The sequence below is a fragment of the Sardina pilchardus genome, chromosome 7 (genome assembly GCF_963854185.1).
Source record: "Sardina pilchardus chromosome 7, fSarPil1.1, whole genome shotgun sequence".
NCBI classification, from domain to species: domain Eukaryota; kingdom Metazoa; phylum Chordata; class Actinopteri; order Clupeiformes; family Clupeidae; genus Sardina; species Sardina pilchardus.
In genome coordinates this window covers 10347204-10361609 of record NC_085000.1, presented here as the reverse complement: position 1 = coordinate 10361609, position 14406 = coordinate 10347204, and the positions used below count along the sequence as shown (strand labels likewise).

Here is a 14406-nt window from a genome sequence, read left to right as displayed (position 1 = left end):
GCACACATACTCAAACACAGATTTGTTCCTCTATTGTTCTGTATTTCACTACCACCCTGGTTTTTACTGTCTTTCTTCAGTTTCCCCAATGTGTCTGGAATTTCCATTGTTTATGTCCGTTCTTTCAACTTTGTCTTCCCTCTGTTTCATGGTCACTCTTTTTTAAAACAATTTTTTATTGCTGTCGCCCCGCTTCTTGTTTATTTTAAAATTCTCTCAGAAATGCATATAAAAAGCTGTTCCCTCTTGTTAACCGGTTCAGAGTCTGACCCTCGTCCTGTTTGTCTTTGCAGAAACGTGTGTGTTTGCCTTCCTGGGCCTGTCCATATTCAGCTTCCCTCACAAGTTTGAGCTGTCCTTCGTCATCTGGTGCATCGTAGGTGTTGCTCCTCCACAGCTAGGGGCTTGTTTAACCCTCATGTTGTCCTTGGTAGAGTTCTCAACGGGCCGGGTCGGCCCGACAAACCCGACGGGACCCGCGGGTTCGGGCCGGGTTCGGGTCGAAAATAATAAGCAGATGACTCGGGTCGGGTCGGTCCTCGGGCTAAATATTTTCCACTCAGTGGAAAAAAAAAAAAAAAAAAAAAACATTTATTAATCATCGCTGCTGTTTACCGCGAATCATCATGAATTTCTCTATGGGGATCAATCTATCTATCTATCGTAAAGGAAGTCTGGCTGCTGCATGCAAGGTGCATGCAATCATGGAGCGGGGGCAGACGTGATGCTACTGTGTTGGGAGATGGAAGGACAGAGCTTGCGGCAGCCCTGTCATGTGTTGCACCAACATTTATGAGTTCCTGTGCAAGTTCTAAGGAGCTGTCTCCTTGAACAAAATAAAATGGCAGTAGCCTATTGTTGCTGGGCTATACGTCTTCGTGAATAGCTAACAACTCATGAAGCGTGTAGCCTATGAAGCGGTTATTGAAATATCATGCTCTGTGGATGATTCTGCCTTTTTTATAGCAAGAACAGTACGTTTTCCCATTTATAACATGTTTCTATTTTGGAAAATATCGTTTCACTAGGTTTTACGTGGGTTAGGTAGGCCACATAATTGTGCCCTTAACGACCGTCCATCTCCATAGATAATATAGGAAAACTCGACCGCCGGCGTCGGGCCGCCGGCTGGGTTCGGGTAGATAATTCAAATTTATGTGTCGGGTTACATCGGGCTCGGGCTTTGAAAGCCACATGTGTCGGGTCGGGTTGTAATTTTCAGGCCCGTTGAGAAAGTCCTTGGGGTCAATTTGACCCCAAGCAATCATAAACTATATGGTTAACTTTTTTTGTTTTGCTTCAAGTTCATGACTTTTCCTCATTTGAAGGGTACAACAGAGTAAACATGAAATTTGCACAAAAATATGTTTCCAATGTCCTGTAAAACAAATTGTTACGTTGGTGTTCTTGGGGTCAATTTGACCCCATTTTTATGAAACATGAGGTAAATTAATATTTGACACAATATGGATATTATTATTGTAATAGTATGAGAACATGTAGTTATTATCATTATTACATATAAAGGTACATATTACATATTAATTATGTTGGCAGGTCTGAAAAAGTCCAAAAAGTCAGCTTTTTGTTTTGTTAAGTACCTACTATCTACCACAAAAAAAACTGGGTAAAAAAAAATATTTTAATAATTTTTTGAGAATTTATTTAGCTGGGGTCAAATTGACCCCAAGGATAACGAACGTCGGTAAGATTTGAGGACAACATAAGGGTTAATAACTAAATATTCTAACCAAATATTCTAAAGAAAAGTGTGTCCCACGCACAGTAGCCGTGTTTTGAAACCACCAGCAGCCATTTTCTGTGTCCTAGCCACATTGTGTATGAACTGCATGCTTCAATCAGAAAGAACAATGAAGAAATAGAAGTGCATGTACTGTATTAACCTCATAGTTGAGGAAATGTTGCTAAATCCGCGTATAAAGCTTGGCTAATGGACAGGAAATGATGGTCCTGTTCCCTCCTATCACCCATAGCATTCAGCTGTAACAAGACCCTTGATGGTTGTTGCAGCAACTCACAGACCCGTCAGACACATTGCTGTGCAGAATATGTACTTATGTTTCCCATTGTACATGCAGTATTGTTCATTCAGTAGTTCTTAATAGTTTTAACTTCCCAAATCATGTTCTTTCTTAAACCCATTGAGGCCTAACCCAAGTGTCCAGACATGCAATTTGATTTATGAACTATGAGTATAGAATGTCATAATATGGACTTGTTGTATGCTGTTGTGTACCATTTTCCTAATGTATCATTCATCTAAAGTGAGCGGATGCTGTTGTGTTTTGCAGGTGTTGGTTCTGTTGGGCCGAGCAGTAAACATCTTTCCTCTGTCCTTCCTGCTCAACTTCTTCCGGGACCACAAGATCACGCCTAAAATGATGTTCATCATGTGGTTCAGCGGTAAGTCCAGTGTGTGACCCCCCCCCCCCACACTCTTCTCTCTTTGTGTGTCTCACAAGTTATTTTAAGCACAGTTTCTGGTTGCCCCAAGTCACACTTCAATCTCCCCATGGCCTGAGGCCATACTGACCACATCCTCAGTCTCTCCCGACTGTCCTCTCCCTTTAAAGCGGCCTCGTCTGTGCATCACGCCATCTCTGTCTGCCATCCATAAAGACATGAACCATGCTCAGAATAGCCCTGCCAGACAAGGGGGTGTCTTCACGACGCAGGACATCCCTGCCCAGAGGCCCCCACGGGGATGAGAAATGACCTTAAAGAACTGCCCCAGCTGAGGAGACTTGTTTGTTCTCTCCTCCTGCGTCTGTCTGCTAGCTAGCAAGTGATCCAGGAGCGTCTTGTCTTGTCGCTGTTTCTTTTTTTTTTTCTGGTGGAGTATGTCTCGTCATGTGCACAGCAGCCTGGGACTAGACTGCCTGTGGAAACGTCAGGCTTCTCCTAGTCATGGGCTTTTTAAAAAGGCCATCGTTGCAAGACACCATGCTGCCATTGAAGTGGTTGTAAGAAGTTCAGTGTTAATGAAGACAATGATACCGACCTTAACCTTAACATCCCTGTACTCCAAATTCATTAGATGCCTGCGCCGTTATTTAATGTTTCCCACGTCAGCGTTTCACAATATCAAAGTGCTTTTTCATTTCCATTTCACCCCTCCAGCCCGGTAGTTGTGATGACCTGGAGCCTTATTATTTCTTGTTTCAGTTTTGAGTTCAGAAAGCCGTTCATTTCCCCTGCATGAGACACAGCCTGTGCCCGCCCCCAAGTCACTGTGTGATGGTTAGGGTCTCATCTCTAGCCACCGGTCAGTGAGGGATGCTGAGGTAAAGGCATCGCCACTCTGCTCTCTCTCCGTGGCTGAGGGTAAATTATTAAACGAACGTCTTTTGGCGAGCGTCCTTTAATTCGCAGTGATGGTTGACGCTCTCATCGCCGTGAGCCTCCCTTTCATGTGTGCGCCTTTTGAAGCATGAAAGAGAATTCCGCCACGCTTCAGTCACCCTCCATGTTCTTGATGTACAGTAAACTACAAATCGCTGTTTGTGGGACATCGACGGCAAATAAAGCTCTTCAGCCGAGAAAAAGTCACTTTAAAAGCTAATCATTACCAGGGTGAAGCCCAACCTCGAGGTTGAAGTTGTAACACTTTGTTCACATAGATTATTATACTGTACTGATTGTGATGCTGTTCTAACAGGCATTAGTTGCGGTTGGTTGCTGCTTTAGTTATTTGTTTGATTCTCTGAGTGCTTTGTTGTTACCATGTACATACAGAGGGGGGCAGCGTTGAGGTAAAAAAAAAATCCAGACTACAGGCTGGAGAATGATTTGCACCCTGGGAAGCATAGTAGATGGATGCAATTGAATTGGTTGTTTGTGCTGTCGGTAGGGGATCGCCCCCAGTCGGTGATCAACAACCAAGCCTATTTAACATTGCACATGATGCTGAATACACAACATTGCACGGTTGGCCGGTGGCTGTCGCACAAGCGCTGCATGTTGTACCCAGGATTTGAAATGGTCCTACTGCACCGTACTACATGACCTGCCAGTAGCCTGAATGCCCAGCCAGAGAACCAAAGCAACACAAACAGAATCACCAAAGCAGCCTTCACACGCAAACAAACAAGCAGCATCGCCAGATGCAGATCAACAGAGCAGCCTTCATGAGCATTTCATTGGGCTTATGAAGCAGGCACCTTCCCTCATCTGTGTTACCTAGAAGGAACTCTCCTCAGATGTAAAACTTTGGCAATATGGTGCATAGCTTTTTTTTAAAAAACATTAAACCCAACAGTAGGCCTAAATGAACTAAATACCATAGCCTAGGTTCATTACCAACACAAACTTGAGGGGTGCACGTCAGCAAATCAACTAAGCATTAGACTACTATTATTTGTTACGTGCGGCCACAGCATCACTTAAACTAGCAGCCATGTCTCGCAAAACAACTATCACTCTTAAAAGTATCTATACTGATAAAATTAGGTATTGTCCTGTATCTAATTTCAGGGTATTACTTACAAGATACTTTTGTTGTATTGGTGCACCATGCAACACTAGTCAAAGGAGAACAAGTCTAGGCGCTCACCCTTCTGACGTCAGGTGCACCATTGTGCGACCCAAGAAAAGTGCGACCCTTAAACATTTTGGTTGCACTCTAGGGAGCCCTGAAGAGACTGGGTAAACCCAGCCCGATCTGCCGGATTGGATTTTGCCCTGCTGCTCAGGCTGGAAACCTGCACATTTATCTCTCCTGCTTCTGTTGCAAATCTGTGGAGACTAATCACAAACTGGCCTATCCATTTGGCGCGCCCAGATCGTTGGTCTGATTGATTGAACTTGGACTATCCAAGCGTACAGAGTCATTTGAACTATGCCCATTGATCATGCCTCTTGCATAGTAGAAATTCAGCGGCGCAGACTCCCCAGACTCCCCAAAAGATTGAGCTTTGTCTGGTGATAGCCAGGCTAGAGCCCTGGTTCTCAGTGCACCTATGGAATCCAGTTGCTCAAACATCATTGTGTCATTTTGCTTCTTTCAAGACTGACAAGTCTTGGTTCAGTCAGTTAGAGGACTGCCTTCTGACTCCCTTTTTTTTTTATCACGCCCAGACAGTTTTGCCCCCACACACCTTCAGTAAATCAGAGTAGTAATGAGCTTCTTAACGACTGCCATCATCATTAGTGCACATTGTTGCAGGACGTCCAGAGGTCCATTTAGCCCTTGTTATCTTGCCTGGGGTCTTACTCAGCCCAGCTATTGATTCCCCATGTTCCCTGCTCGTCGTGTCCAAGACTTTTACCTCTCTCTCTCCATTTGAACTGATTCCGCCCCCACACACACACCCCTCCCCACTGGCTGGGGTCGATGGCCTCTACTTACACTTTTTTATGCTTCTTCTAAATGTAATCCCAACTTCCTTATGCAAATTGCCCTTTTGGTTCTCTCTCTCTCTCTCTCTCTCTCTCTCTCTCTCTCTCTCTGTCTGTCTCTCACTCACACATACACCTTCACTTTCTTGTTTTTCACACTGGTTCTTCTGTCATTACTTCTGAACTTTGCTCCTCACATCTCCTTCCTTGCACACCTGCGCAGGGCCATCCCCTCCACCCTCAGCCTCCACCCTCAGCCTCCACCTGCTCTGGTCCATAACCCCCTGCCTGCTGCCTCTCTCTCCTCCCGGCCTCATGTTCCTCCTTTCCTGGATCTGCCTCCCTTATGTGGGCATCTGTCTGCTCTTTTGCCTTATGCTATCCCCATGCTCCTCCTGACTTGTGGCTCTTGTGTCCTGGTCCTCTGTCCCCTCCCGCTCTCTTGCAGGCCTGCGCGGGGCCATCCCCTACGCCCTGAGCCTGCACTTGGGCCTGGAGCCCATTGAGAAGAGGCAGCTGATCGGCACCACCACCATCGTCATCGTGCTCTTCACCATCCTGCTGATGGGCGGCGGCACCATGCCCCTCATCCGCATCATGGACATCGAGGAGAGCCAGTCGCGACGCAGGAACAAGAAGGACATCAACCTCAGCAAGACCCAGAAGATGGTGAGCGCCCGTGTGTGTGTGTGTGTGTGTGTGTGTGTGTGTGTGTGTGTGTGTGTGTGTGTGTGTGAGAGAGAGAGAGAGAGAGAAAGAGAGAGAGAGACTGTGGTCCCCTGTGGACCATGAAATGTTCTGACAAGATTCCCAAGGACCACATAATCTTTAAAGCTGCGTGACGCGCTCTGTCTGATCAGACCGCACACACACAGACAGACATACACAGAGACACACACACACACACACACACAGAATCATGCGCAGACAGTCTCTCATCATCTCTGAATCTCACACACTCATTCAAACTGCCCCAGTCTATCCTCAGTGTCCCGCACGCTCTCTGATTGGCCTCTGGTCCGCTCATCAGACGCAATGACTGCCGCCATGATTGATGTAGTCTGTGGCCAACAGTGCCACATTTGCACCAAGGACCTTGAGACCCCCACCCCTCCCACCCACACACAAACACACACACACACACACACACCCTCTGTCTCTGTCTCTGTCTTAACTCTGATGCTGAGTGGAACTCGTGAGTGCTTTGTTGTCTGGTCCGATGCGTACGGAAGTGCGGCCTTATTGGCCCCAGCGAGCCCTCTCTGCTCTTTCCTCATTAGAGCTCTTCTGAGAGAGAGAGAGAGAGAGGGCTATTTGCGCCCCGTCTCTCTCTCTCTCTCTCTCTCTCTCTCTCTCTCTCTCTCTCCTCTCTGTTCTCCTTTGCTTATTTCACGCCGTTGCGTCAGGACAGACATGTGTCCAGAGGGCGGAAGACACTCGATGTCCCTCACCCCTCTTTTTATGTCCTGCCAGAAGACTCCCCTTTCCTGGCTGTGGCTGTGTGTCTGTGTGTGTGTGCGTGTGTGTGTGTGTGTGTGTGTGTGTCCAGCCCCACGGTGTGTCCGCAGAGAGATAGATTTCTGGTCCACTGGGGGTCAGTTGAAGGATGTTTACTGATTGGGGCATGGCCCCATGGAGGATGAAAGGCTCGCCGTGATGTAACACTTCAAAGCGGCCGCTGTTCAAAAGGGACAACGTGCTGACTGGGGATGAACGGCCTGTTTTTATTTTGTCTTGTTGTTGTTGTTGTTATTGTTGCAGTTATGTTATGGCTGTTGCCTTAATAGTACCTGTTTTATTTTCTTCACCATTGTGGCTGTGTTTGAGTGAATGTCTGCGTTTTTTCCCCCTGTGTTTGCCTACTGTATATCTATTTTTTTCTCTCTCTCTCTCTCTCTCCTGTCCTCATATGAGGGGTAACTCTGTTGAGTTTTAACTGTTGGATTACAGTATGTTGCCACTTTCTAGTGCTGACCTACAGTACATTGCACCAATAACTTTTCATCTCTCTTGCCCTCCCACCATGTCAGAGCAGCAACACAGCAGTTTTGTTAACGCAAGAAAAGTTTTGTCAACTTCTGGAAAAAGTGAGCTTCTCTACTTCTTATCTACAAATGACCCCCCCCCCCCCCCTCTCTTTCTCTGTTTCTCTCTCTCTCTCTCTCTCTCTCTCTCTCTCTCTCTTTCTCTGGCTGTCAGGGTAACACCATTGAGTCGGAGCACCTGTCGGAGTTGACGGAGGAGGAGTACGAGGCTCATATCGTCCAGAGGCAGGACCTGAAAGGCTTCATGTGGCTCGATGCCAAGTACCTTAACCCCTTCTTCACCCGCAGGCTCACCCAGGAGGTCAGTGCAGGCTCTCCCACGCCCCATCTCTGCATAGCAAATTAAATGATATTGGCTGGGTTTCCCAGATTCGTTAAGAAGCTCTTAAGTGCTAAGAACTTTTTAGGAGCGCTCTAAGAACGTTCTAAGAACGCTCCTAAGAATATCTTAGCACTTACTGTAAGAGCTTCTTAGCGAATCTGGGAACGCGGCCATTATGATTAGTTGCGTGACAGGCTTCTGGTCGCTCTGTTGGGACTTTTTTTCCGAGTAATTACCAACGGACAATACATTACCCCTTATTGAATGCGCCTCAAACTATTTTTTGTTGGGTTTTCATCCCACATTGCACAAAACAGCTTCCTGTGTAGAAGGGAAAGGAACTTCCCTGAGGCAGTATGCAGTATGGTCAGCAAATCCCCAGTCCTCGACCTCAGACACCTCCTCATTCATTACTCTCATTGATCTGGGACAGAAGCCCAGAACTGTAAACTAATTATGAGCTCCTGGGTCCTAGTGCCCAGAGGTTTGGCCCATTCTCCAGTGCTGTAGTCCACTGATGGCGACCTATAGACTTGCTAATGAGTCTGACTTGCTAATGTACATATGCCTGAGAATGACTAAGGTCCAGACTGAGGTCAATATCTAAGTCTTTGAGTATTCACTTGCAAGTCTTTCTGTGTGCTTTTGGCTGGATGAAGTCTTTGAGTTGTATGCTCACTCTCCCTGATTTGACCACTGAACTGTTGTACGTCAAGAACATCAATTCCATTTTAGTGTCCCAAGGAGCCAATCTTTGTCCTGAAGTCAGTTGATTCCAATATGAGCCGCTTGATAGTCTGAGGCAGACACTGGGATGTTGGCCAGTATTGGCTGTATTGATCGTGTGCTATGGAGTCCTCTTGCTCTCCTCTGGTTTAACATTGTGAATTGTTAGCAGACCAGCACAAGAACAAGAATAGTGATGAGCTTAGCAGTCAATATGGGACTTGCCTCTTGCATTGAAGTGCCCGATTGGCTACCGTGCAGACACAGAATGATGATGATGATGATGATGTTGATGATGTCTATTTAATGCTTTTACCTTATGGATCATGATGCGGCATCTCTGTGATATGTGATCCGTCTGATCCAGGACCTGCTTCACGGCCGCATCCAGATGAAGAGCCTGACCAACAAGTGGTATGAGGAGGTGCGACAGGGCCCCTCCGGCTCCGAGGACGACGACGACGAGGCCGAGCTCCTCTGAGCTCCACGAAGGTCAAAGGTCAAGGCAGGGTCAAGGGTCAAGGTTGTGCACTTGACCCCAACGGCAGTCAGTGGTACCAGCGCAGAGGCGTGGCCTCTACTAACCTGCACATGAGCACTTGGTGGATCCCAACCACTTGACCCACACAGCGCACCCCTCCTCTGGAGCATACCATTGAGCCAAATGGGGCTGCAGTGTCAGGAACGCTGTGGGACAACGCAGCTGTTATGGGATACGGGGGTGGACTTACTGACACTGTGGAAGTGTTGGATGAAAAAGGTGAATAATGACAGGGATTGTAACGGGAACTCCATTGAAGAATTAACGTTTTATTTTTCAGAAAAAAAGGACAGGTGTAATGAAACTGTTCTTGTGCACATTTTTCTGTGTTGGAACTTTTTTTTTCTTTTTTCACTTTGTGTGTCAGATTTATGGAGGGAAGGCAGCACTAGTGAATGTTTTGCTTTAGACTTTTGATCGTAAATGTGAAATGCTTGTAACACTTGTTTTTTTGTATTTATTGGGAGAGGGATAATGCTAATATGTCTTACACAAATCTTTCACATGCTTTAATTTTGATGATTCATTTTGTATTTGTTTACATGAACGAATTGATGGAAGATAATGTTGGGAAAGCAGAACACAGTTTCATTATGAATGTTTGTATGTCGAGGAAATGCTTTTATAATGTGCAATCAGTAGTTGTAATAAAACTCACACCCTCACTCTATTTACCTCTGAATTTCACATTTAATCTTCCGCAAACATCACAAGAAGCTTCTGAATGCCACCCCGGGTGTGTGTGTGTGTGTGTGTGTTTGTTCAATCCCCTGCGTGAGATTGCTTTAGCGAGCTGTGAGTGTGTGTTTCTGGACTCCGTGCTGATGGATGGGATTTTATCTTGTAATTATAGCCCCGGGGCTGTTGCAAGACGCATCTCACGCACGCCACTGTCACAGAGTTGCTCCTACTGATTATTTTATTCATGTTTTGTTTGATTTACTTGTGACAGCTGAGGATCTGAAGCACCGCCTAATAGAGTCTGTCAAAGAAAACAACTAACACACACATACACACACACACACACACACACACACACACACATATACACACACACACTCCTGCCCAGAGACTGGTGCTGAAATATGTGAAATGAATTTTAATTGGAGTGTGTGTGTGTGTGTGTGTGTGTGTGTGTGTGTGTGTGTGTGTGTGTGTGTGTGTGTGTGTGTGTGTGTGTGTGTGTGTGTGTGTGTGTGTGTGTGTGTGTGTGTGTGTGTGTGTGTGTGTGTGTGTGTGTGTGTGTGTGTCTGTCTGTCTGTCTGTCTGTCTGTCTGTCTGTCTGTCTGTCTGTCTGTCTGTCTGTCTGTCTGTCTGTCTGTCTGTCTGTCTGTCTGTCTGTCTGTCTGTCTGTCTGTCTGTCTGTCTGTCTGTCTGTCTGTCTGTCTGTCTGTCTGTCTGTCTGTCTGTGTGTGTGTGTGTGTGTGTGGGGGGGGGGGGGGGGGGGGGTCATTGGGTCACTGGAGGACACATAAGGAAATGCTGAACTGATGTCTGATGTCGCTGCTGTTAACGTAGCCTGACACTCTACAGTGAGTGAGACGCTGGAGATGTTCTTTACCAGGCCGTGGTGGCAGACACTCCTCAAGGTGGAATCCAGTGGCTACAGCAGCAACCCATGCGTGTGTGTGTGTGTGTGTGTGTGTGCGCGCGTGCGTGTGTGGGTGTGTGTATGCGGTACACGTACAGTCCATGTTTCCATACAGTCCCATTTTCTGATAACAAGTTAATTATAACATGGAGCGGAGCAAATGGGAGATAGCCCAGTCCCAGAGAGGAGAGGATGTGGTGACAGACGCTGTTTTGTGCTGTGTATCTTAATGGGGTTTCTGTCACTACACTAGGGCATTGCTTAATTGAAACCCATGTAGAGCCCATGTGTAAACAACCCTATCTGATTGAATGGCTTTGGAGTGGAACTTTTTACACCATTGACCAAGGCTCTTTCCCTCCTTCAAGTTGACATTTCCATGTATTTGTGTGTATGTCTATGTAAAGACATGTTTTAATGAGGAATAGAAAAACTACTCTTGCAACACTCATTGTATTTCTTCCTTTGCTCCAGGTAGGCCCACTACTCTGTGTGTGTGTGTGAGGGAGCGAGAGAGGGAAGCGGTGACAGCAGATGGTCTGTGTAAGAATCCCATTCCTCCTGCCTGATTGACTGTGTGTGTGTAATAGCGTGTGTGTGCAGCTCACCTGCTGCAAGAGGCCGTGCCAGCGTGCTGCTGGGGTGGCTGTTTAGACGCTGCGCACATCAACATGCCAGCCTACTGCCAGTATGTAATCTCCTCTCCTGCCTACCCCATCCTCCATACCTACGTGTGTGTGTGTGTGTGTGTGTGTGTGAGACGTGTCTGACCTGACAGAGGAGAGGTGAGTCAGAGAAAGAGAGCAAAGAGTCACATAGACAGGGATAGAGAGAGAGAGAGGGGGGTAGAGAGAGATAGTCACAGAGGAGGAGAGAGAGAGTGCCTTAGAGGGAGAGGAGGAGAGAGAGGGAGAGAAGAGAGTCACATGGAGGGGAGGGAGAGAGTGAGAGCAGGGAGCAGGACTACTGGAGCCAGTAGGCCACATCAGCGGCCAGCATGGCATATCACACACACACACACACACACACACACACACACACACACAGCCCAAGGAGGTTAAGGAGTGTGTGTGTGTAGCCGAAAGCTTACAGTCATACGTTCCATATAGTGGCAGTTCCATAGAAATACCCATAGGGGGCAGTATGATCCCAGCTGATGCTGTATGTCTACCTTCTGTCTCGCGTGGTACGTTTGATGCACTCATCTTTCTCTCTCTCAGCTCTCTGCATCTCTCACTCACCCGTTTATCTTCTTCGCCATATTTCTGCCTTTTCTTTACTTTCCTTTATTTTCTCTTCTTGCCTTTTCAATGTTTGTCCCTCTTCATGACGGGACCTGTGTGTGTGTGTGTGTGTGTGTCTTTTCCAGATTTATTGATAGTTGGAGATCAGGTAGTGCCTGCCTAGCAGTGATATACTGTGCCTGGGCAGGCTCTCGCTCTCTCTCTCTCTTACACACACACACACACACGAGTAGTAGACTTTAGTGCACCGCAGTGCACCTCTGCCATGCTGGGGTCCTTCCCTATTTGAACTGTGCTCATATTCCACTGGAGCTGCAGTCTGCTGCAGAGAGCCATGCGGATCATACACAGCTCTGTTTAATATGCCGCTCCTGTGAGCTTTTTACTGGATGTGCACTTTGCAGAAATACTCATCTGCAATATCTGACAGAAAGGTTTTGTAAATGTTTTGATAACTTGAATGAAACTGATGTAAAGTAATAAAACAGAGTGAAAGTGAAGGGTGGGGGGGGGGGTTGTATTGTTTTTTTGTCCTCCATTCCTCTTTTTCTGTTCTCTATTACCTGATTATTCAATATCATGTTTGAGCTACAGTATGTATGTTACACATGAATATAAATGTCTTTACATTGTTTTGTTTGATTGCTTTGCCAATGCAAATGCCCTTTTTTGTTATGCCAATAAAGCACCTTCAAATTGAATTGAATTGAATTGAGAGAGCAGACAAGATGATGCAGGAACAGATTGAATGGGCTTGATGTTCTCATTATTTTGAAACAGAAATGGGCTTCCAGACAGACCTGCAACATCGGTGAGCTCTCCTATTACTCAACTGTGCTGTTTAAGAGTTCCAATCACCTGCCGTGCTGCATTGGTGAGTTCTTCTTCTACTCAACGGTGCTGTTTAAGAGTGCTTGTTTGCTGGCTTGGCCTTGAGTTTCTCACCTACGTGGCTGGCAACCCCGTCCGCCCTCCCACCCAGCCACCCACACAACCACCCACCCAGCCATTTCATAACTGATGCTCCACTGCTCCATTAGAGATGATTTCTTCTGTACGTAATGTGGCTTTGGCGACAGATTTAACCTACTTTCTCTCTCTTTTCCTGTCTAACCATATCATTTTGCATAGTTTGAGATATGAGATGCCCTTTCACATACAGAAGGGTACGTGCATTCAAGCATTACGGAACTATGTTCATAGTTAAACTCCATCACTAAAATGTATTTTATTTTCCTAAGGAACTTTTACAAGTGCAGCAAAATGGCTGTTATTAGATCTTTATAGAGGACTTATAATGTGCCAACAGTGATGTAGTGTAAAGACAGGGATGTAAAACCTCACTCCATCACATGCATACCACGTGTGTTCAGACCAGATATTCTGTGGTGTGAGGGGTCTGTGTGTGTGTGTGTGTGAGGGGTCTGTGTGTGTGTGTGTGTGTGTGTTCGTGTGTGTGTGTGTGTGTGTGTGTGTGTGTGTGTGTGTGTGTGTGTGTGTGTGTGTGTGTGTGTGTGTGTGTGTGTGTGTGTGTGTGTGTGTGTGTGTGTGTGTGTGTGTGTGTGTGTGTGTGTGTGTGTTCTCTCACAAGGTACTGCTGGTGGCGATGAAGGTTTCCAGAGATTGATTCCCCTTCTGCAAGGACCGGGGTGGTGTGTGTGTGTGTGTGTGTGTGTGTGTGTGTGTATGTGTGTGGAGCAGGGGGCTGCACAGTGAAAAAGCTCTGGGCTGAGAGAAAATGGAAGCTGCACAGGCTGGGTGTGAGTGTGTGCATTTGTGTGGCATGGGTGTCTCATACCTTCTGCAGGAGCACGTATTCCAGTATTGAGCTGCTGTACAGTACCCTAGCAAATAATCTGATGTATTTAAGTAGCTCCTGTAGCCTATTCGACAGCAGATTATTTGTGTTATCATTAGGTTGATAATAATGGGAATATAGTGTAATCTCTTTCGATTCTTTTAATCCATCATACAAAATGAGATTTGCATTTTGCCCTTAAACCACTCAGTGCATGTCTGTGCACTGCCATTGGTATGCACACATACATTGTTTTTGGTGTGTGTACACAACAAACCCCTTCAAACTTCTATTTGCCATTGAGGTCCTGCTCAAGAGGTATCACCGGACATTCCGTCCTGACTCTGATCCTTTGTGGTTCCTGACTAGCTGTCTGACCCTGGTCAGTGTCCTATAGTCTTCCTCTGGTGGGTCCCCCATACAATGTGTGTCAAGGGCAAGGGTCTGTGAAGAGGAATTTGTATGGAGGTGGTATGCCCCTTTGTGCACATTTGCACACATTGAAGATGGCATGCGGTCACAAGTGCTGGGAGGCACACAACACCCCCCGCATGCTATGTTGGTGTTGATGTGACGCAGACGCAGGACAATGCCAGCCCTCAAAGTCAACAAAAACAGGGCTGCCACATTCACTCTGCCACACAACAGGAGACAGAGGGTCATTTTCCCCTTATGGTGTTGGGCATGCTTAGTTTACACTCTGAAAGCTAGCCTATTTCTACTGCTAGCATTGCTGTGCCAATAACAAGTATGGAGAACATGCTGAAATTACCAAGCTAGA

The 14406-nt window shown here is 46.4% G+C and overlaps 1 protein-coding gene across 2 annotated transcripts in view; it reads left to right on the top strand.

The window, feature by feature from the left end:
• slc9a8 (solute carrier family 9 member 8) overlaps nucleotides 1-9662 on the top strand; it is a 36830-nt gene extending 27168 nt beyond the window's left edge. For both annotated transcript variants that reach the window (XM_062540704.1, XM_062540703.1), the window contains exons 12-16: nucleotides 294-376; nucleotides 2313-2424; nucleotides 5807-6027; nucleotides 7558-7704; nucleotides 8819-9662. In XM_062540704.1, the coding sequence (XP_062396688.1) occupies nucleotides 294-376; nucleotides 2313-2424; nucleotides 5807-6027; nucleotides 7558-7704; nucleotides 8819-8932 (677 nt within the window). In that variant the 3' untranslated portion in view covers nucleotides 8933-9662. The remainder of the gene's footprint in view (nucleotides 1-293; nucleotides 377-2312; nucleotides 2425-5806; nucleotides 6028-7557; nucleotides 7705-8818) is intronic.
• The last annotated feature ends 4744 nt before the right edge of the window (nucleotides 9663-14406 follow it).